The 23,354-nt window shown below is 42.7% G+C and overlaps 1 protein-coding gene across 1 annotated transcript in view; it reads left to right on the top strand.

Moving 5' to 3' along the window:
* The first annotated feature begins 484 nt into the window (after positions 1-484).
* Positions 485-23,354, top strand: part of ANTXR2 (anthrax toxin receptor 2) — a 69,061-nt gene continuing 46,191 nt past the window's right edge. Inside the window, exons 1-6 of the mRNA XM_009584006.1 lie at positions 485-552; positions 3,559-3,630; positions 10,598-10,679; positions 11,722-11,829; positions 11,927-11,995; positions 12,832-12,912. Of these exons, the coding sequence (XP_009582301.1) occupies positions 3,566-3,630; positions 10,598-10,679; positions 11,722-11,829; positions 11,927-11,995; positions 12,832-12,912 (405 nt within the window). The 5' untranslated portion in view covers positions 485-552; positions 3,559-3,565. The remainder of the gene's footprint in view (positions 553-3,558; positions 3,631-10,597; positions 10,680-11,721; positions 11,830-11,926; positions 11,996-12,831; positions 12,913-23,354) is intronic.

The raw sequence follows: 23,354 nt of genomic DNA, 5'->3' as shown, positions 1-23,354 counted from the left end.
GGGGGTGCGATCCCCCCGCCCCCCGCGCCCGTGGACGCCGTGGAGTTGGCGGGAAGGAGGACTTCAGCCGCGGTACGTTTCCTGACCGAAGGGACGAGGTGGACATTTTTGAGGCAGCCCGAGCGGCCGGCAGCATCTGCCGCCCCTCCCCCTCCCCAGCTGTTGATGATCGTGTTTTTGTGGGGAATTCGCGCACAACAGCTCGCCATCAGCGCGCCCTGCGCTGGCGGGGGGCGGCGGGGCCGCGTGTGGCTTTCACTGCGGGGGGCTGTTGAAGTTACGCGCCTTGCCGTGCCTTACCTCGACAAATGGTGACGGAAATCACATGCGGGTACCACCGCGAGCCGGGGTTGGTGGTAACTTGAAATAATTAGAAAAGCAAATAGTGCTGTACTGTCCAAGTTCTCACTGAAATTGTCACCCTTCCTTGCCTGGTTTCCTTAAATAAGGCCTACTAATGTGCTTTTGTTTTCTTTTCAGGTCTGGGAGCGTAGCAAAGAATTGGCATGAAATATTTGATTTTGTAAATCAGCTGACGGAAAGATTTGTGAGGTGCGTTTTGCTCCTTGTGACATCTGTAGTACTGGGATATGTTGAAAAAAACCCCGTGCTTTAGTAAGGTCACTAGATACGTTTCACGAACAGGTTAAGGGTTTGGCTTCTAGTGCGCAAATTGCTGGAAAATATTGGGAAGTTTTACTTCATTTTCTCATGTTTGGAGCTCAGTAAATAGGTGGTGATATGCATCGCTGAATACTTAATCTCTAAAATTACTCTCAGACTGATGATTTTTTAAAACTTTTTTTTTCCGTAAGCCACATGCCTCATTCCTGATGGAGTGCTTCTTCTATGTTGCTTTGAGAGAGCTATATAAAGAAGGCGATCTGAGTACTTGTCTATATATGTAAATATATGGTGCAGGTCAAAAGGAAGGGAGGATCTTTCAAGCTCAAACATACAGGAAGTTTATGCCACAGTATATTTGTTGTACATATATGTCGTCAACTTTGTAACCGGCTAGCAGTATTGTCTGGCAAGTATTGCTGCCACAGAAACGACTGTTATAAATACTGGCTAACTGTACTCTGTACAAACAGCTGAGCATTACGTTTTGCTTTAGAAAAAAACCTCAACAGAATAAAACAAAGGAAGCCACCCAAAGACACAGACATAGATGTTGTGGTAGTTTTTGCTAAGGAAAATGAAATGCAGTGGGCAATTCTAATCTTGGCTTGCTAATAAAGGGATACAATTAGGCTTGCATAATTAAATATTGCTTACATTCATCCTGTAAAAAGCAAATCTTCTGTGAACCAAGTGGGTGACAAGCTTTTGAAAGTTATTTTGTAAGCTCTGGAATAAAAAATAAAAAAGAGCCTGAGGGTACCAAAACAGCACTTCTTTTCAGTGAGTGGTGAAAAAATACATTTGCCCCCACCGAAAGGGTGGTGCTTGTTCAGTGTAAACCTTTCAGTTCATCATCTTTTGCAGCCAGGTGACGCTCCCTTTTGCAACAGTTGTTGCGTAGTGGTCTGGCGGCATTATCTGAAATAAAGCTGTTGAATTGGCAAGTTATTCCGCTGACCTTTCACACCAAAGGAGCATCAATTATGGCGCAGAGCCAGACAGTCCAACCTACGAGCGTCTCGCTCGGTGTCCGGGTGCTGAGGACTCAGCCTTACGCGGGACAAACCCTTCACGGCCTGACGGCTGTTGGGCTCTTTGCGGGAGCCTGAGCAGTATGTCTCCCCGTGTGTTTCCCTGATGGGGCTGGAGTGCCTCTGAAGGCTGGTGAGGCTTTGTCCTGCCCTGAGGCCTCAGTTCACTTTCAGAATCGGGCATGGAGTCATTCGACCTTGCTCTTTCTGAAATTGAAAAGAGTAGATGTGGGAAGAAGAACCCAAAGAACCAGTTGGTAGCAGTTTCCTTCAGTCCTCACCTGAAGAATTAGTTCATAGCAGCGCATCTGCTCTCCAGTTTGACTGGTCTGTAACGTGCATGTTTGCAGTAACAGCGCTGCATGCTGATTATCTTGGTTCTGAAAGGCCTGCGCCTGGCAGGGCTGTCGGGTCGAACGGGTGCGTTCATACGATCCTCCTCCACCGTCACAGCGCCCGAGCGCTCGGAGAGTGGAACAGAAATGGGATGTCTTGTGAAGAGGACAGTTTCGTGGTTGCCCTAAAGACAAGTTAGCTAAATCGTACCTTTGAGGTTATTATGCACAGAGAGTTGCATATCAAATAGGGAAGTCTCACGTTACTTGGAGTAGGCGGTGACGTAATTTCCGGAGACTGGGATTGCAAGTACTTGTTTGTTGTTTGGCAACTGCTTGTGGCAGCTAAGAAGACTGATAATCCCCTGGTTTAGATTATAATTTAATTTAGAGCATCTCAGATTTTTGTATTCGGAGCCTTAACGCGTAGACTGCAAGACTGGATCTTAAATCCAAGATCTGTGCAGTTCTGTGCCAAGACTTGCCCAGTACTTGCATTTCCACGATGTCAATAATTTTAAGTTGCATCACTGACATAAGTGAACTGAAAATGTATGGTCATTCATCTTTACAAGTGTTACGACTTTACTGACATAAACCCAATTAATTAATGCTGATACACATATACAGTGAATTACAAAAGTACTGAATACATTGAAATTGTCATGAATAAAAGTTAAAAGCAGGTAGGAGAGATGTTGTTACAACTTACCTTAGGAAAGTTACTGTCTTGGGCTTCCGGAGCATCGGTTCTTGTGCATTTTTCACTCATAGTTGGATATAATTCCTCGCAGTCTTCTTGGAAGAGACAGATGGGCTTCTTCAAAAAAAGATTAAATTCCTTAATAAAATCAATTCGTACAGTATTGCTTTTTATAATGGCGTTTCCCCGGGTACTTTTACGGAAGTTGATCTTAAGTGTCACAACTCTATGTCACCGAAACAAAAACATACTCATTCTGAGAGAGTTTGTCATGCTACTTTTTTAGAGTTTGAATCAGTCGAAAGGCACTGTTTCTTTGACTTCGATGATTTTATGACCAAAAAGCACAGTTAGAAATTTACATTGTGTCAGGATCAACCTTTGAAAAGGGGAAACTGACTTTTGAATGTGTCCATGTTTAATACCCCGGAGCAAGAGTGTGCCCTGAGTCTATGTCCCTGACTTATTTTTACACCAGTGACCATGAAAATATAAAAGGATGTGTTATCTCCTGTCCGTTGGTAAATCACAACCTATGAAGTTCACTTTCAGCCTGTGAAGTTGAGTCGCATGAGATCTTAACTGTTAAGCTTAGCATGCCTTGATCTGGGGTCTAGTCAGGCAAGAAAGAGTAATAATTCTGCTACTTCATTCTCGAACCATCTGGGTAAGGAGTAGATGGGCAGAAATCCTTTAATTCCTCTCTCATTCTGGGTTCGTAGTTCAAAAGTACGATCTTTGGAAGCTGGAGGATAAAGATGATACTAATGAAGCATGAGTAAGTGAATGAAATGCTGTGCATCTGTACATTTCTCTTCATTTGTCTAAAATGTATTTTTTTTCCTCTTTCCTTTTTTAAAAGCCCCAAGATGAGATTATCGTTTATCGTGTTTTCCACCCAGGCACAGGTCATTATGCCATTAACTGGAGACAGGTTAGTGCACTGCTTTTTTAATTCTCCCTCTCCCTCCGCTCCCCCAAGGGCTCTTATTAAATCAGAGGAACAGTAACAGATACTGAACAATAACTGATACCTTTGAGTGGTGGCCAGTCATGAAGCCTCTGTGCAGAGCTGGATTTAATTTTGTGAACATACCAGTGGATAGCCTAGTAAAAAACGAAGGAGAAGAACGATGGGAAATAAATTCTTGACGTGAACTCTGCCACTGCTTTGCGGAACAACTACGAGTAATGTTTTCGTCTCTGCATGACTCTGCATCTTCCTTGGCACAGCAGGAGAAATGTTTCTTGCTTTTACTTTTGTAAAGCATTATCTGTAGATAAGGCTTCAGTATTTTCTCACGTCTGGGTAAAGCGTACAATCTTAAATTCATGTTTCCCATAATCTCATGTAAGGTATTTCGTTTTGTATTTTCAAATCACAACTTCAAAATCGGTTTCAGACAGTGGAGTTGGTGCCACTCGAAAAGTGTGAGATCTTTCTGGCACTGCGATGATGTATGGACGTGTCTGAATTCTTCCTTTCAGTTGATGTTTTCAAAGGCAGTGGAATTCAAGGCTGCTAACTCTGATTTCTAAAGCAAATAAGGATTAGCAGCTAGGGTAGGTGAAGGATAGGTGCGAGGAAACAGAAGGAGAAAACCAGGTAGAGAAGAGATTGTTGCAAAATTAACTACTAAAATCACAGGAATTGGAAAATGATATTGTGGAATCAGTGCTTTCAGCAGAGAACAGTTGCACTGTTGTCAGAGTCCTTCAATATCCTTTCAGCCTTGTCGAAAACAACACCACCTCCTTTCTCTCTCCCTTCTATCCAGAAGCTAACCACACTGCACAACTTTCTGGATTTTGAACATGTGGATAAACCATTTAGGAATCGTTGTAATGAACTGTGGCAGGGTGGAAGCGAGGTGGTCCTTCCTTTCTGCTCCCTTTAGTAGAGTCAATACAAACTGTGGTCTGCCATAGTCAGTTAGTTTACTGCGTGGTGTTTGTTTTTTTTTTTTTAAATACGTAATAGCGAGTACAAGACTTACTGAAGAGACCTGTCATTGGAAACAGACAAATGTGTCACGCTACAGAAATGTATGCTGACATCCTAGAAAAAGGTTGTCTAAAGACCCAATTCTAAGCCCCTCCTGTTTTAGCATTTAAAAAAGTGGTCTGACTTGAGAACGGCCAAGTTTTCACTTCCCCCCACCCGGACTTGGATACTGGATCTGCTCTCTGCGGGGAGAGACAAGGTTATAAGCCATTTTTCCGGATGGCTTGGGAGAGGTCAGGAGAGGATACTTAAGCCTGTTCTGAGGACTGCCGAAGTCAATGAGATCCTTTCTCTCGATTTCAATAGGCCCTTAATCCCTGTCAGTGGCCTATTCCTTATCAAGCACAGAGTCAGCGCTGACAGCGTACAGACCGCTTGGAACGCTTGGCTGGAACTCTGGAACTCCGCCATGGAAACACAAGCGCCTGTTTCATTGCATGTCTGTGGCACACGTTAAGCCATGGAAAGAACCATGCTTTTCTCGGAAGCCTGGTTGAAAGCATAGAAAGAACCTTCTTGAGTTGTAGTGAGTTCCTTTGTGGGACTTCTCTTTAATGCAAGGTTTGCTGATGCTTTTGTGAGTGTGGTAGGGGAAAGGAAATTACTACCCTTACTGTTTAGGAGGAATTATAAGGAGAATGAAGAAGGAGACATTAGTAACTGTGACCGTACGTACATAGGTAAGATTGGGTAGATGCAGTTGGAACAGCTGTCCTTCTAAATATGAAAGAAATCAACAGAGGAAAATGACTTAGAATGTCTGACTCCCATTGTCCAAACAGAAGATGAGGATGCTAAGTACAGTGCAGTTTTGGGGATGGGTGTGTACGTGTGTGTGATTATGGGATACTATGGCCTTGGGTGTTTTATGTACGTTTTGGACTTGCAGGGACGTTTTTGCTTACTTGCTAATTTGCAAACATCAGGAAACCACAGTTCATTCCCAGCAGTTAGTTCAAAGTAGGAAAGTCTTTTTTGTTTTGAAAACCTTAGGCTCCTAATTGTTTGCACAAAGTTCTTGCTGGTTTTTACTGCGTAATAAAGCTGTGGATATAAAGAAACCCACACCATAGCGCCGAAGCCCCCAGATTACCAAATGTTTTGTGACTATGAGCCAGTGCTATGTGAGTAACTCTGGAAACAGAAGTCACTGTTAACCACAGTACACACAATGCTGTAATAAATACATAGAATAAAAATAACACCCAGATGGAAAAGACTTCTCACAATGGTTATATCCCATTTTAGAGATACACATTTCTCCTGTGAAGTTTAGCTGGAAACTGTATGCTAAGTGGGAAACAAAGATTTGTGCATTCGCATTTGGGGCTCAGTTTCGCTACTGTATCCTGGCCAGCAGAATTTCAGGTTTCTGTAAACCTGCTTCTACAGCATTTGACCGATGCCATGGCCAGGACTAGCCCTGCTGACTGCTTAGGTGAAACTCCTGTTGGAGCTAAAGAAAGATTATATTAATGAGGGTGGAAAACCAAGACACTTTAAGTACCTGGTACGTGACCAACTGTACCTTACTGTGCTTGTCTATAGTCTGGTGGAGCACAACTATTCCTTTATTGCACATGGACATGGGAGCTAGCAAGACATTGATGCGTTTTGAGCCTCGGTCATGTGAGCTAACCCTACGCTTTGGTTCAAGAAACTTGCCAAAATAGAGCCATCTGCAGAGAGCGCGTTCTGCCGAGTGTATAAAGTACGGCAAAGGCAGCCACTTACGTGTTTCCCATCTGGATCCCATGCAGGACGCCTGAAGTTTGAAGCAGAATAATTACTATAATTGTACCGAGCCCTCTGTAGTATTTGGGGGGTGTAGACAGCAGGAACCTCCTCCAGATTATGCATCTGAGGTGGCTGATGTGCAGGGTTTACTTGCCCCAGTATGACAGCTCTGTTCGTCAGGGATGTAACCATCCCTCTTTTTGTTAAAGAACACTTCCCCCCCCCCTTTGTTTCACTAGCAAGTTTGTGTGTTTTCCTGTTATTATACTTCCTTTTTAGCAGCAAAACCTAAGCACCTGTTTTGTTTGCCTTCATTTGTTAGAGATGAAGTACTTGGCCCTCGCAGGCACATAGCCTCTTTCCTGATGATAAATATATGCTCGCTGGGAATCACAATTTCCCTGCCAGTGCTCCTACTCTCAACACGCTGAAAAACAATTCGAGATTCCAGCACTTCAATAGGTAGAATGCAACATGGAGAAGAAATATCAGATACTGTCCCCCATCCGGAAGAGCTAAGAACACCACTACTTAAAACTGCATAGATAAGAGACTCAGCATTTCCTACAAGGCTAGCCCCTTGCCCAACTGAATCAGCATGACCCGAGGCTTATGTGACAGTTTCAGCTGGTTCTAACCTCCGCAGCACTGATGTATAAGCACAAAATTTTCTCCCTCAAAAAAAGCAGGGATATGAATGTTTTTTAAGATTCAGTCGTCAAGCATGCTTTGCTTTCTAGCAAGTATAAGCCTTTCTTTGTACATGTTGAAGATGCATTTATTTCCATTAAGGCAAATGGTTGTCCCTTTCTGTTAAGTGTTCTTGCTCTCAGTAAGAGACAGTATCGCGTCTCTCAGAAGCTGAGGTGGCTTGTGCCTTGTAACTGGTCTGTAGCTTTATCGCTGGTCCTCTCAAATGGGGGTGTGATCTACATCCTGCTGTAGCAGAAGGAAGTATTACGTGTCTTCCACTGCCAGCGAGTGCTGACTGTGGCCCTGTCTACGCAAGGAAACGAGGCAATGCCTTAACAATATCAGTAGTCCGACCACTTGGCTGCTGACAACACTGTTTTTAGTATTGTGTCAATTAAACTTACTTAAAGCAAGAGATACTACTAAACAGTGATGAAAACAGTACCTGTTGAGTTGCCTAAATAAAAGCTTGCAGCTTGGTGCAACAGAGCTTGCGCGGAGGAACCTCTCCTGTAAACTGGTGATAGTTGCCTTGATGTAATTAGAACTCGGCAAGGCAAACAGTTACATTTAGACCTGAAAGTAAATCTGAATTGTGGAGCATGCTCAGGTAAGGAGAGGTTGCTGCATTTTAATTTACGTTAAATTGATTTCTTCAGTTGTTTGCAAAGCTGGGCTGCTTTGTAATCTCTCTTTACTAAATGGTCTGTTTTCAGTTCTAAATTTCGTTCTGCAGTGCCCTGCCTTGGGGAGGCACTGAAGGTACAAGACGAGCTCGGTGTAGACTTTGGCCCGTGCAGGGAGCAGTATTTGTAGATAGGCTCGTATGCCTCGCAGCAGAGTTGGCACAGCCTCCCTCACAGCAAACAAGCCCTCTGCAGCTGAGGTGTCTAGTATGCTCGTCCAAGGTCCTGCTCTCTGAGGTAGAGCACAGCAGAGTTCCCCAGAGAGGTAAGAGCAGTGGGCGCCGCTGAAGCTGCCACCAGAACCTCGCCTGACCTCAGCCGGGCTGGGATGACGCCTGCAGTCCCTGTTCGTGGATTAGCTAAAAAGAATCCACAGAGCAAAATGACGGAGAGCTTGTAGCCATGGTTGTGTTTGGCTGCTGCTGGAAGAATTATCTGAAGTGGTTACAAAGCTTAAAAGAGAGAACAGACAGGATAGCTATTAAAAATTAGATGTGCCTTTTCTAAATAACAGAGATGTGATGCAGCCCATATGCTGAATGGGGAAGAGATATTAAATTTGTACTCATTCAGCCCAAACACAGACAGGCTGCAAGTTGCTGATTTTGTTTTGCTTTTTCCACCTACCTCCCTTGTCTGACTTAAACCACGAAGCCAATGTCGCTTCAGCCTTTATCGCTGTTACTGGACCGTACTGCGGTAGTGTCCAGACACCCAGACTGAGGTCATGGCTCTGTTATTTCAGTACAGAGGAGTTTTAAAACCAGACCTTCTCTGTGGGTTTTTGTGGCTGCAAAAAATTATTCCAGAAACTAGAGAAAGGAGAGTTCTGAGAGCACTGAAGAGAGGGCTTCAGAGTGGTATGGGTGGCTGACTAAAGTAAGTCCCGTTATCAGAGCGATTCAGGCAGACGCGAGCTCCTGTGCCCGCCCTCCAAACCGGCTGGGTGCGAGTTTTAGCGTGATTGAACTAACCTCTCGTGCTGTCTGGTGGGGCTCATTTGCTGGGGCCCCACGTCCTGCACCCACATTGGCGCCTTGTGACATCCAGACCGGGACTCGCTCGTACCTGACCCGCTCGGAGCACGGGTGGAGCCTGTTCACATCTGGCTGGGCCTGTATGGTACATTTTGAGATGGTGACTGATTAAATGCAGCTAAAAAAGCTCATGCTGCCAAAGATTTTCCTGGAACCCCTTGTAGGCAGAGGCCTGGAAACACCAGAGATTTCTGGGTGACCGGGTCACAAGACATTTTAGATAAATAAAACTGAACTGATTGTACAAAAGCTATTTTTGCAAAATGAAATCTGTTTCAGAAAACTGGGACTTCAGTTGCTGCTTGTTTCTTGGCAGCAGAACACTAGCGCCTGTGATGTGCTGCCACTCATTTCTGGCAAGCACTAAGTATGTGGTTTATAATCTGCGTTCATACATAATCAGTTTCAAGTTGTTTCTATAGATGCTGAATGTAAAATATTTGGATCAAACAGATTGTATTATCTTACATAACTTGTTCTCTTCCATATATTCAATGCCACATTTCTGTCTTTTTTTCTTTTCCCACCTCCCCGATTGTATCGGTTGATCCTGTGATTGGGAGCTTATTACAGCTACGGATTGTACTTTGGAACAGAGCTGCTAAACATAGAGGAAGCCCATCAGTGGAACAAACGACTCGTGGGTGGCAGTCAGGCAGAGCGGCATATGCATTCTTTCTCATTTTGTTTGCCCTAAGGAAAGCTTTCATGCATCCTCCAATGTATTTTCCCTCCATGTCCTCACTCCTGCTGGTTTCCTCTTTGTCACCTATATTTGTTATAGTATTCTGTATATGCTGGCCCAGATTTTGTCCCTACTTAGTTTTCACTTGTCCTTTCTGAGCACAACTGTCCGTGGGCTTCACTGGAAGTTTGCTTGCATGAGAATTAAGAACTTGCAGATTTGATTCTTTCAGTAAAGTCTCTCCGCCTTTTTTTCCCCGCTCATACTGATTTCACTGGAAAGAATTCCTTTTGTGCTACCTACCAGCTTCTCCACTCTTATCATCATAGTTAAGTGAGCATCTCGCAGTCAAAGATGGATTTATTTAAAGGGCCATGAGAAACACCTTATCCTCCTGTTAAATGTAAGTGAACTGTGACCTGTGTAAGTGTGATGTCTTGTCAAAGGTCACACAGAAAGGTAGTGACAGCCAACAATTTAAAAATCTGTCCTTAGTCCTAGTAATTTTCCTTGGATACAAGAGGTGTCTTGCAAATGCTGCATTTGCCTATTGATACTTCTTTTTTGAGGGAGAAGATTTTAGTTATTGCAATTCTGTCCTACCCCCTTAAATACCTGCATATTGACCTGGAAGATTTCTCTAGAAATAGAACTGCTGTTGTCGGGGATTTCTTTTTTAATTGCAGCGTGATTGGAAGCGAAGTTGGTTTAATTGAGCAAAGTAGACTTAATATAACAGAATTTCCACTGGGCTATTTAGTGCTGAGGCTTTGCCACTTCTTTGCAATATCTGCTCCGTCTGAAACATTTTACTTTATTCTAGCTCTTTGACTCACTGAGGCATATTGTGTTATTTAGGTCTAAAATATCTGTTACCACAGTGCCGCTTCCGTTGTGAATACAAAATCTGTCTCCACATGGTATCTCAGCTAAATGCTATATTTTACGGATTTTAATTTCAGATCTCCTTTATGACAAATACTGATTTTTCCATCAATAAACTAACCCCTTTCCCCGCTTCAAATCACGCTAACAGTCTTTTACCATTTTCTTTTTAGAGAGAAAATCAAGAAAGGTCTTAAGGATTTGGAGGAGGTAAATCCAGCAGGTGACACATACATACATGAAGGATTAAAACAGGTAGGTTTTACTCATCTTCTTGCATGCACAATGTCCTCTGTTCTCACCCTTTGGATAGCAACAGCAACAACCTGTAACATAAATGGATTGACTGTATGCCTCAGTCTGGTGCGCTCGAATCTTTTTGGTTTCCTAAGTGGTCCCAAGATTGCCCAGGTACGGTGCAAATCCCATGCAGAAGATGAGCCATCGTAGAAAACTGCCATATGGAATTTCTTTGACTTAGTCCTTCGCAGTAGAGAGCGGTTCTTTGTCGTGAATTTAACAGCTAACACAGCATACCAATTACATGGTAAATAGTCACACACAGCTTTGCAGGGCTGCAAGTCTAACAGTGCCTTCTAGAGCGTGTGCTTATGGAGAGTTTACTGCACAGATCAGCATTTTCAAGACAAATGGTCTTAATTTTGGACTGTCTTATTGATGGAGTTCCCAACTGCTTATATTTTCTTGAGACATACAGTTAAAGTATACTTTGCGATTTTGCTAAAAGTCTCGGGCCCTGAAGGTGAGGGATAAGGTGAGGATCTAAGCTTTCACCGTTACGGATAGAAACTCGGTTTCTCCCTTTATGCCTACGGAGCCAAGTTTGTAATTGCGATCTGCAGCCTGAAAAGCTGGGCAAACAGAAGGTTGTTGCCATTTAAAAAAAATACTTAGTTTTAAGCCATTCTTTTTATATCTTGGAACCTACCGACTGGCATTTGAAATCTGGTGGGTAGCAAAGGAAACTTTACGGTGGATGTAAAGAGAAGTGAGCTTCACAACTCAGAGAGTATCTGTCCTGAAAGAATCAAGTGTTTCCCAGGGTTGATCAGCTAGTGACCCCCGCACTTCAGAGATGGGCTCACTGGTGACTGGAAAATACTGATGAATGATTTCCTTGTTAGCAGTGAGTTAAAGGGAGGCAGAGGATTGTCACGAGAGATGGGTTTGAAGATGAGGCTGAGCATTGTTTCAGATCCTATATTCACTTAGAGGGTGCATCTTGGTTAAAAGTTCAGGTGTAATTTTAAGCTGTATAAATGTTTTTTGTTTTCAGGCCAACGTGCAAATTGCGAAGCAAGGAGCCTCAAGGTTTTCTAGTATCATCATTACATTGACAGATGGCAAGCTAGATGGTCAGATTCCCTTGTATGCAGAGAAAGAGGTGAGCGCTAGGTGAAGATGCATGTTATATTCTGAAGAGTTTGGGTGTTGCCTGTTGAATGAAAAAATGCTTATTCCTCTGTTCTATTCTGGGGCAGGCAAAGAAATCCAGAGAGCTGGGAGCTAGAGTTTACTGTGTTGGCGTCCTTGATTTTGTACAAGAACAGGTAAGAACGTTACTATTTTAGATTACTAAGCAATACCTTGTCACAGGGTTTTGTACGGTTAATGTTCAGTAATACAGAAATAAATTTTACTTACATTAGGCAGTTTAATGTCTTCTCTGGCTTAGGAAGCCCTCAGATGTGTACGTAGACGTAAATAGAAGGTGTGGGTCTCACTTCCGTTGCCGAGAAGACCCGTCGGAAATACCCTTGCTAACTGGTAGCTGCCAGTAGGAAAGGATGCAGGCAAAATCCCTTTCATTAAGACGACAACCAGATTAGGCTACAGGTCAAGTGAACGGAGTAGCTATAGACAAACTTCAAGCAGCGTGTATATCAGCCTTGGGATAAGCAAAAGGAAGAAGGATCCATGTCCTTCATTGACTGAAAGCTCTCCCAGAGTTGCTGTGTCCTAATGAAGGCTGTAGCTACTCTTGAACCACGAAAGTGACTTAAATGGGGAAGCATACAGAAGACTCTTTACTGTAGAAGGCGCATAGAAAAGCTTTTTAATGGAAGGCAGAGCAGACAGGGAAGGTAATTATCTAAAGAGTTAAGAAATCACTGCCAAGATACAGGCCCTAAAAGATTTCTTTCGTGTGGTGGTTTGACACGATGGCTAGCCACGATACCATTTTGTTAGCTGCAGCAGGTTGTAGTAAGTCCTCCCATTTAGAAGAGTCATGGTTAGCTGTGAGGGAACTCAAGATTTTCCTTCCCTTTGCAGAGTTGATAGGAGTTGTTTTTAGACATCCATTTACATTTTAAAGGTGAAAAGCAGTGTGACGAATTTAGTTTGCCAAATGATTCACGTGTTTGCATGCATTTTCTCTCCAAAGCTTGAAAAAATCGCTGACACGAAAGAGCAAGTCTTCCCTGTCACTGGTGGATTCCAAGCACTTAAGGGGATAATCAATTCTGTGAGTATCAGGCCATAAGCTTAACATTTCCTCAAGATGACAGCATACTCTCCAATCCCACTTACTTTTCCAGGCAGAACTGGTTCCTAAATCAGTAATTGCAATATATTAAGTTCTCTCCACCTTATCTTAGAGATGCAGTTCTGTAAATTAACATTGCCTGCCGCTCCTGCGATTACTCATGCTCAGACCTATGTGCGCTCCATACAAGCGCAGTGAGTTTGAGAGGGATGTATTGAGGACTGGCTGCTATAGGTTTAGTGTGAAAAAAAATCGAGACTGTTAACTCCAGGAGAGTTGAGAACAACTGGTTAAAATCATTAGGAATGAGTGCAATTTAGGAATTGCCCAAATCTTCGTATACAGACAAGCATTCTAAATACATACTTGAGCCTTGACTTTACCCGCTTGTTTTCCCAGTAAGCGGTAAGTCTTTCAGTTCCTTTTTTTCAGCATGCCATGAGAAACCCCCGTCAGTGAGATGAGGCCATTCAACTGGTTACTCTGATTTGCAAGAAGGGATCAAAGCAAGAGAAACATTTTGGTTGTGATCAGTGCCTTGACAGTATTTTAGCCGTGTATCAAGAAAACACCTTTAGTTGTGGGGACCTAATTTATTTGCCTCGTCTTAAACTAAAGGCTGTGTGTTAAACAGTGCTGCTGCTGTGTGTAGGCAGCACAATGGAAAAAAGCTTACTGGCAAAAGTCAAGTCAAAACCAATAATGAAATCCTTTTTCTGAGAGAGATCGCTCTATAATTCATTTCCCTTTCCTTCTTTTTTTTTTTTTTTTAAATAAAGGAAGGATACTACTCACATACAGGATATTATGCAGTCATGAATTTATCGCTTCCCTTGAATAGTGTGTTTTTTGTGGAAGTTAATGTCATAATGAAACAACTTATTTTCCTTCTTGTTGCTTAAAATAAATGTAATTTCAGAATCTTCCTTGCACATTCTAAAGAGATACAATCAACCTTTTCATACAGTGACATTTGTTTTCCTGAAAAGATAGTACACCCCATGCGGTACTGCTTTTCAAAAATCTCATTCTGTGCCACTTTCAAGACTGAGAAGAATCAGTTATTCTGCTAGTGCGCAGTGGTGCAACACTGAAGCCGCTAGTGATAGACTTATAAATCAGAGCTGAATGCTTAACCCCAGTTGATTACGTTAAGTTTCCAAGGATAGCGCATTTCAAAATGGCTATGTCAAGATAGAACTAGATAAAGGACTAAAGACATTTGCGTTCGGCGTTTCCCCTCCACTGACCTGCAGACCGGACACTTCCAACGAGTCAGGTTTCTCCGCTCTTCTTGCTCTTTGAAGAAGCAGCAGCAGGAGTACGATCGCTTAAGATTTCTGAAGAGCTCAGCTTGAGGAGTCTGTAATTCAAACATGGGGAAGATTGGCATAACTTGTAGGTTGTCCCATTATCCCCCCATTCTCAGCCAAGGTATTTTTGGGCAGTCTCTGGCTAGTAGCGGGGCCAGTCTGCCTCTTTTATACCTCCCAGGAGCTTTCAAGCACCTTCACTTTTTTGTGGGCAGACCGAGGGAAGCTTTTCTGATAAGATTTGGCAGATAGTGTGTGCACAACCCTCAGTCCAGCTTCCTCTGGCACTTGTTAAAAAAGGCGAATGTAAAAATCCCAGATTTGTGCATATCATGGCTGTAGAGCAAGAAAAGATGCACACAATGGCAGCACCTTGTTTTAAGATAACAGTTTAGCACTGACAGGGACTGTAGAGAAAAAGCAAACTTCAAGTACGCTGTTCTACAGCTTAAAAGCATTGTCTGCTCCTTTAAACTGTGACCGAACTCCTGAATTGTTTAGGGTTTTATTTGACAGACTGCAGCTGGAATAGACATTTCAACGTTTGGCTTACTGCATATTTCTGTCCATAAAAAAACCTGTTACGTTGTGGGTATCGGGGCAATGGGAAATGTTTTTGCTGATAAATAAAGGAGCATAAGAAGGCCCTTTTGATAGAAACGTATCAACTGACTTCAGTCGTACCTGCATCAGCCTCATTTGTTGGGATAAAGGATCAAACAAAACCAGTTAGTGCTAGTGATACGATAGCTCCCCCGAGCTTTTAGAGGCTTGAATATTGTTTACAGCTTTCTGAAAAGCACTGAATCTAAGCGGAGCTTCATTTAGCCGACAAGGCATTTGAAACTCTCCTTTCCTCTTCTCTAGTAAGCACATGAAACATCCTTGTTGGAAGCAGTGGGAGAAGGATACCCTGCCAGTCCCTGTTTTACCACAGAGCATGGATGGAAGTATCCAGAGATAGGGTTTTTTGGTTTGTTTGTTTGTTGTGGCATGTGTGTGTGTGTGTTTTTAAAAAGCATGTGTGGCGGCTGTATTAACATGAGTTTTTGGTATGCTCTAGTTTTAACTCAATTTTTCTTGAAGGGGTTTTGACTGATTGTGAGAATTCATTCTCATTGCATCACGAAATTGATAAGCAGATCTAATTAAACATGAAATAGTTCAAAACCGTAAACAATAGTTCACAGTTTTCCTTTTTATTCACAATTATAAATCTATTTCAGTTTGCAAGTTAGCTAGAGAATACAGGCCTAAAGAGACAGTCTGTCACAGAAGGGAAAGCTAATTTCAAAACAGACGAAAATGAAATACCCATGTCACCAATATGCAGAAGTATTGCTCAAAGTGTGGTGTCAAAGGTGGAGTTGTGAAACCCTCCATGAACACTGTTGAAAACTTTTGTTTAGAAAAAATATACAGTTTACAGAAATGGCAGCGACCCAGCAATTAAAACCCTCATGCAAAACTACAACACAAAACCGTTCGGTAGGAATGATCAGAGGAGCTGCTCAAAGCCTGTACTACTACATTTATCTCTACCGGACTCAGCTGTGAAATTTTTTGGCTGCTACGTTGTTATACTTGTAGCAAATAACCAGGAGAACTGAGTAGTTAATCTTCATTTGTTGACAGAAAAAAAAGTGATGAGCTTTGTCATAGAGTATCTGTTAGTACCTGCTTCTGCAGTTGTTTGAAGTCTATGCAGTTATTCCAATTTATTTTCTTTGAACAGATACACAAAATATGTTTAAACATGGCCAGGGATTAACATTCAAGACAGTTGAAATAAGCATTTTAGAGAAAACCTAGCTCAGATATTGAAAAGCTTGCATTGTGTTTTGACCACCTCCTTAGTTCAGCTAAAATCCCAGTGAAGTAAGGATTTAAGCACCACCATGCTGTGTTGTGTTTCAGTTGAATGATATCAACTAACGGTTCAAAACTCTGTGTAGGCTTCTGTGGAGAGGCGACTATTTTGTGAAGTTTCCAGCTCTTCTGGCATTGCTAATACCTAACTTTACAAAGTAGTAACTGAACAGCATTGTCAGGGTAAATAAATCTAAGCAAAAGTTTAGAACTTAAAAGAAAAATGCTGAAGTCAAGTTATTATGCTATCAGGAACAATTTACTGATGTAGTTTGGCTGATAATTACATGGAGTATGGCCTCCTGAGCAAGCCGTAACAGAGCGAACTGTGTAAGGGTTTGGGAGTGCACAATTTATATCGCCATGTGACAGTTCAGTACTATATAAGAAAATGAAACCCATTCTTCTTTCCCTTCCTTTCCTATATATGACTTACGTTAAATCCTTTTTTTTTTTTGTACCCATTTGATGAAGAACCATTTGTGAATTTGTCATATACATTGTTAGATCCGAGTCCGTCTGTCATAACCAAAATAGCACCTTCCTGCCCGGCTTTGGGGGAGTGTTGGTGAGGCTGCATGTCTCTTCATACAAGGGTGCTGAGCTGTAAGCAAGCAGACTGTAAGCAAGCTAACTCAAGAGTAGCTCACTTGCATCTAACCAGATACGGTCCTGAACCACCACTTTCATTGGGAAAAAGTGTAGGGACTTGGTGCTTATTAAATAGCTCAGTCAGACTCACGGTTTGCCTAAGGGATTGGTTTCTGCAAGGTGACTAGAGACTGTGGGGCTGACAGCCTTGAGAGAGTTGGATATTATCTCAGACGTCAGGTAGACTCTTCTCTGTAATGCAAAAAACAGTCTTGGACTCCCTGTCAAGGAGGTGAGCAGAATGTGTTTGTATTCACAGAAGCAGGAGATGTTGCCGTTCTGAACACTGCTCATTTTAACTGTTTGATCACTCACGAAACGTTGAATGGAGAAATAATAAAAAGAAGCAGTTAAGTTAAGGAGCTGGGAGCCAAGGTGCTGCTACCGCTTGAATCAAACACGTAGAGTCTTTAGACAAGACAATATCTTTCATAAGGCTGAAGTTGCTGTAATGTTCCCATAACACTTAGCTGTAAATCAGTATGATTTCCCATTTTTCCTGCAATTTTTTCATGTTTTTCCAGCTTTCGTGGCACGTGTCTGTGCATGTGGTTTGCACAGCTCAGTAAATCTGAATCGCTTTTATGTGCCACGTTCTGAAAAACAAAACCAGTGAGAGATCCCTGCTTCCCCTTTCGCTTAAGCAAACACAAGTCTTACTGATTTGTGAGTTAAAGTTGTCTGGTTGTCTTCGCAGGCAGAATTGGACAAGGCTTGTGCCTTTAAGTTACATTAATGGAACTCACTTTAGTAACATTATTAGAGTGTGTGACAGTCCTAAGTAGGCTTATATACATTTTTATACTGACGTGAGTTGGCAGCACTTAACACAGGAAGTTAAAATGTATTTTGTACTTAAGCAACCCCACAAAAACTTATCAGATAAGACGACAGGAACTGATACATGCAGAACTGAAGTAGTAGTTGTCAGTTTAAAAAAAGTTCAGCCTAGAATTGTTTTATCTTAAACTGTTACAGACTTTCTTAATAATTCTACCTGAGAAGGATTAGAATAGAATTGTTAAGCTCTGTTTTTCCTTGTTCATTTTGTAGGTGCTCAGCTTTGAATTGTTCATTTTATGTGGGAAAACCACCCTTAAGCATACTGGACAAAAAAATTGATCAAGAGGTGTCAGCCGAGCACTTGCATCACCTACAACATTTTAAATTGAAGCTCAGTTGCCTCCACGTTGGCCTAGCCCCTCGGGGAAAAACCTTAACCCTTAGCATAAAGTTGCAAGTTTGTCCATGAAAAGTTGCGAATTCATAGATAATATTGCAGCAAAATAGGAGACTCGTTAAGTCTTTAATGTCAGTATAGGTATGGAGAGACAGGACACAGTGGAGCAAGCTGCTCATCGCCTGGGGACAGCCCCCTGCAGCTGTACCTTGGCTACTGCCTTCAGCACTACAGATCTCGCTGCAGGCGTGGTATTAACAAGAACTGGAAGAAGGTTAGCCAACAGTATAACTCTGAGGGGAAAAGGACAGCACGACAGGAAGTAACGATTCTTGGAAGAATAGAGTAATACATAAATCAGTAGTTCTTATCTCAGGCGGAGCTTTTTTTGTGAAAATGCCTGCACTGAAATGAGTAGCACCACTTGCTATGTGGTACCTTACCTCACATGATGAGATTTCTCAGTATCTGCTCAAGTATCCACCTCTCGGCAGAAGGGCAACCTGGGGGAGAGGAGACCTCAGTGTTTGTAGGATGTAAACTCCAAGGCTGAAGTGGAGTTACTTAGAACCGTCAAATGAGTGTACCTAGGAACAGTAAAATTGAACAAAGGATTAAATGCATCCAGGGCGCTTTAAAAAAATATATGCATAACATACCCAGCGGCAGACTCTCGCTATAGCTGTATAAGCAGGTAGTGCTCTAAAAAAATCTTACTGCCTAATTGTAAAAATTCTTTCCAGTAAAACTCTTGTGGGTGATAGAGGGAAGTCTGCTCCGGTTGTACAAAACAGTCAGCAAAATCCCTCTAGCATTCAGATTCATTTGAGCAACAGGGAAGGATATCTATTGAATATCCAGGGGGTTCCCATGTCAGTGAGATGGTTCCTGTATCAATCGCTGTGCGTGGCAACGCGTTCCCGCCTTTACGTTACATGGATTGGGGACAGCCGGATCAGCGGGGCCCAAAGGGAACCGCCGCATAAAATGTACGTGGCCGTGGCACACTCAACAGCTCTCCATACCTGACTAGTAACTTCCCAACTTGGATGTGTTGACAGTCATTGTCCCTAGACTTGTACCCCAATGCCTCAGCAGAGAGAGGGGCCACACAGGCTGTAGACAAGACTGGGTGGAAAGCAGACCTGTACCTGTGTGCCTTACAGTCTAACGAAAAAGTCAGCAGGGAGAGGGGGGCACAGGGAGAGCGGTAAGCGACCCACGTTGCACAGCGACTTGGTGCCAGAGAGGGAGGAAAGAATAAAGTCTAGCGAGTGGTAGTGAGTTATGTTGAGGTAGGCAAGAGCTGTTTCACGTGAAGAACAATTACAGCATTTAGGTTTGTAAAACTAACTGCAGTGACTTCACAAAAATGTGCTCCAGCTTCTCCCCGTGAGTCTGGTGCCTTCTGCACTAGATATGCTATCGGCAGCACTTCCTCGGTCTGACCTGGCTTTTGCACTGGAGCGATAGTGAATTATTTAACTCACACGAGTCTATCAACATCTCCCACTGTTACCTGCTGTAAGGCAACGAGACGGGTCGGCAGAGTTCATATTTATGGAGAGCGGGAAACTTAAAAGCTGCGACAGTTAGTGCTCCAAGGTTAGACATTCGGGTAAATGTGCGATATCTCTAACGTGAATGTTTACTGAGCCGCTTCTTTCTAAACTGCTTGTGTCTCAGTGGCCAAGTTGCAAGCAACTTGGTTGTTGAGTAGTAATCAGGGACTACATTATTTTTAGGTAGTCGGTACTTGTGCCCTGAGCCAGCTCAGCTCATTGGAGCTGAAATTCCTCCCTAGTCTACCTTGCTTAGAGTATGCTGAGTCTGCTCCCCTCCTCTTCCTTCAACGATGTCCCTCAGGGGCAGACGAAGGGAGGAGGGTCAACTGACTGCATGCCGTTAAGATTTTTCAAGAGCGAAATCAGCTTAAACAGTTCATTATCAATTATACATCAACTTAATTGGATCATTTCCTGTAGGAAGAAAATATGCTCAGTTTAGGCACTGGGAATCCAGGAAGGGAACTATTAAACGTTTAAGGAGGTGGGGGGAACAGAAATGCAACAAGTTACCATTACAAGAATTATTCTGATAAAATCAGTCTCCTCTTGAATCCCCGTGGATGGTCTAATATTCAAGCTGCACTGGGTAGAAGGTTTAGAACTAACGTTGTGCTATGTTTTCCATGTGATTGAGACCGAGTAGATAGTTTTGGGAATTACTGCATGTAGTTGTTAAAAGGAATCAATGGCCTGGAATAGAATGCTTTCTGCTTTACCCTTCACTGCTGTGCAGCCCTTAATTTGACATTCTCTGACATATTACAAACCATATAACATTCTCCTGGCGAAGAGAGAGATTGATAAGCCAGCAGCGTAACTGACATGGTCCCAGTTTGTGTGAGCATGCATGTGCCTTGCGATTTGGATTTGACTTGTCAGCTGTCCCTGCGTGGCTATCGGTTCTGTTACATAAGGGATGCTGTAAAACTTGCTTAAAATGAAGCACTCGCAAGTCTGAATGAAATCTAGTCTTTCCTTGGTGATACGTTTCTTAGAGCCAGATTTTCCTTACTAATTAGAAATTAAATAAATAGCCCAAACAACTTTCTTTCCCCGTTATGGAAAGTAACAGTTTGTCATGATTCTTATTTACATTACTTGATAAGTAGTGGGTTTAGGGTTGGTTTTTGTAATTTGGGGTAAAGGTTCTGGTGCTGTTAAAATACGCATCTTTCGTGACCCACAGTTTTGTCACCTACATTTGGTTTACTCAGTGACTGCAAATGAGGTACTGCTTAGACATTGCATAATTAGAATATTTTCACTAACCTGACACTGCACCAGGCTTCTCTGTGATGGTTATTTTATGCACGACCATATGTCTCGGGGATTTTTTTCATTTAGATAAAGGGACAGGATAGCAACCTTCCGCCCACCCCCTTTACCGTAGCTCTTTGTCTAAGGCATTGCTGAGCAGCGCCATGAAGTAGGCTAACATTGGCAGCGAGTTGTAGCTCAGAGCACAGATGTTTGGCAGCAGATAGAGGTAGATCCCATTAGGTATTAACTGCTGTGACTGTTGGAGATAAGCATCAAAATGGTGTTTCCTATGAAAGCCTGTGTTTCATTCCAAGTTATCTTCAACTGATTGTCTTCCCTCTAGTGTGAGGTGGTCCTGTTGCCTCCTTGCTTTCCATACAGATTAACACTGGGGAAAAAAAAGGGAAACGATAGGGCTTGCTTTAACACAGTAGAGACACGTGATGTGGGACTGACCCATCGATATAGTATAGAATTTGATTTTGCCTATGGATCCCTTGGGTTTTTTTTTGTTTGGTGGGTTTTTTAAATTTTTTTAAATACTCTTTTTTCATTAAATTCAGATTATGATGACACAGACCTTGTGACACTGTCTGAAAGAATGGAAGATTTGACTTTGGAAGCAGGCAATTAGCTTCAGGAAGTTTAAACATTAGTTGCCAGATGGAGAATCTGGCCTGTCTAGAGCCCAAGGTGTACTGTGAAGGTGCTTCTAACTTAAAGATCCTGAGTAGGATTAAGGTTACTGAAGTGTAATCAGTGAAATCAAGGGCTCTGCTTATGTTAATTTTCTCTTGTAACCTGCTCCAGCTCTTTATCTTTGAAGCCTAAGTCTACCACAGTATAAGGGGGCACAACTCCTATTCAGGTGCAAAAAGCAACAACTCATGAATGAGAGAATCCTGATACCGGCATACATACAGCCCAAGTTTTTCACTACGCTGATTTCACACATACTCACTTTTACAGGCTGTAAGGTTCAAGGAATTCAGTATGAAAAATACTGATCTAGGGACAGTCAGCATTTCATTCTCTAGAACAAAAATAGCAAATGAGTCCATTACACCACTTAAATACCTCCTGCTTTACTTTCATTTCCTTTTTACTGCCTCAGCAATAGTCGGGGAAAAAAGGAGTTTTAAGTTACAAGGGGGAATGGGGGGGGAGGGGAAAAAATAAAGCTGCCAGTAGTATTTCGAGATGACTCATAGAAAAATAAAAACGCATGGAAACATGGGGTAAGCCCAATCCTAATTCAGCCAATCAGCACAAATGAAGCAAAATCATTTTAGGAACTAAACCAAGCACCTGTGCGAACTCAATTTTGATAGGTTCTGCTTGACTCACTCCGGCCAGACACGCTGCTATGCCAACCTAGCTCAAAATGACTAAACCAAACAATAGTACAACACTGCTTTCATTACACATTCTTCTGAGGAGTTTTACAGCTCCAAGCTGGGCTGAAGCTCAAGAAGATATTAACTTACCAGAGAAGGGACAAACTCAAGAGCATTGTTCCACAGGCTCAGACTGCTTCGCACAGCTCCAGCCTAGAGTTTCTAGACCCCACTTATGCACACTGCTACGCCTGAGCACTCGAGCAGCTCTTTTCCTGCCTACCACTTAAATCGCTGCTCCCCAAGCCCCAGTTGTACAGGTGTGCGGCATTCCCTGGTCTGCACTTAGAGGGAGCCAAAAGGTGTAGGCCATCCGTAATCAGGAAACAGCCCGCAGAACTTGACTATTACAGCTGACAAATCAAAGAGGCTTTGCCTATGTGCACAGATGCAACTGAGACTAGTAATGCCAAAGGTAGTTTTAAATGCTCTTACGTTATCAGGGCCCTCTCAGACGCTGTTTTGTGAGTTAGCTGTAGCGTGTGCCATCTTCTCTTCCTGCCCCCCTTCTTTCAGTACATTTTATCGAATTAAGTATCCGCTTTGCAATAACAAATACAAGGTTGTAGGCGGCTAACTTGAGCGTGTTTACCACTATGTGATGATCAAGGGTGGAACTAAACGAGATGCAGCTCTTTATGACGCAGGTTTTACGGTTAACTAGAGAGGCGCTTGGCACAGGACGTGAGGAAGAGCACATCCTCTTTGCGTGTCACACTATGAAGAAAGCTGCTCCAGTTTTAGCTATGTTTGCAGTTTACCGTAGTTCCTAGATCTGCTTTCCTCACTGTTGGTTCTAGTTTGCTCACTAGGTATTGTGTTATAGCATCCCTAGAGAAAATGATGAACCCCTGTCGTGGTTTAACCCGGCAGACAGCCAAACTCCACGCAGCCGCTTGCTCGCTCCCCCCCCTCCCAGCGGGATGGGGAGCAAATTGGAAGGCTTAGAGTGAGAAAAACTCGTGGGTTGAGATAAAGGCAGTATAATAGAACAGAAAAGGGAAAATAATAATAATAATAATAATAATGATAATGATGATAATAATGATAATGATAGAATATACAAAATGAGTAATGCACAAGGTAATTGCTCACCACCCGCGCTGACCGATAACCAAGTAGCGATCGGTACTTCCTGGATCATGCCTACCATTCATATACTGAGCATGACGTCACATGGTAT

Source organism: Fulmarus glacialis, unplaced genomic scaffold, assembly GCF_000690835.1.
Source record: "Fulmarus glacialis isolate BGI_N327 unplaced genomic scaffold, ASM69083v1 scaffold398, whole genome shotgun sequence".
Lineage (NCBI taxonomy): Eukaryota > Metazoa > Chordata > Aves > Procellariiformes > Procellariidae > Fulmarus > Fulmarus glacialis.
This window is presented reverse-complemented; position numbering and strand designations above follow the sequence as displayed.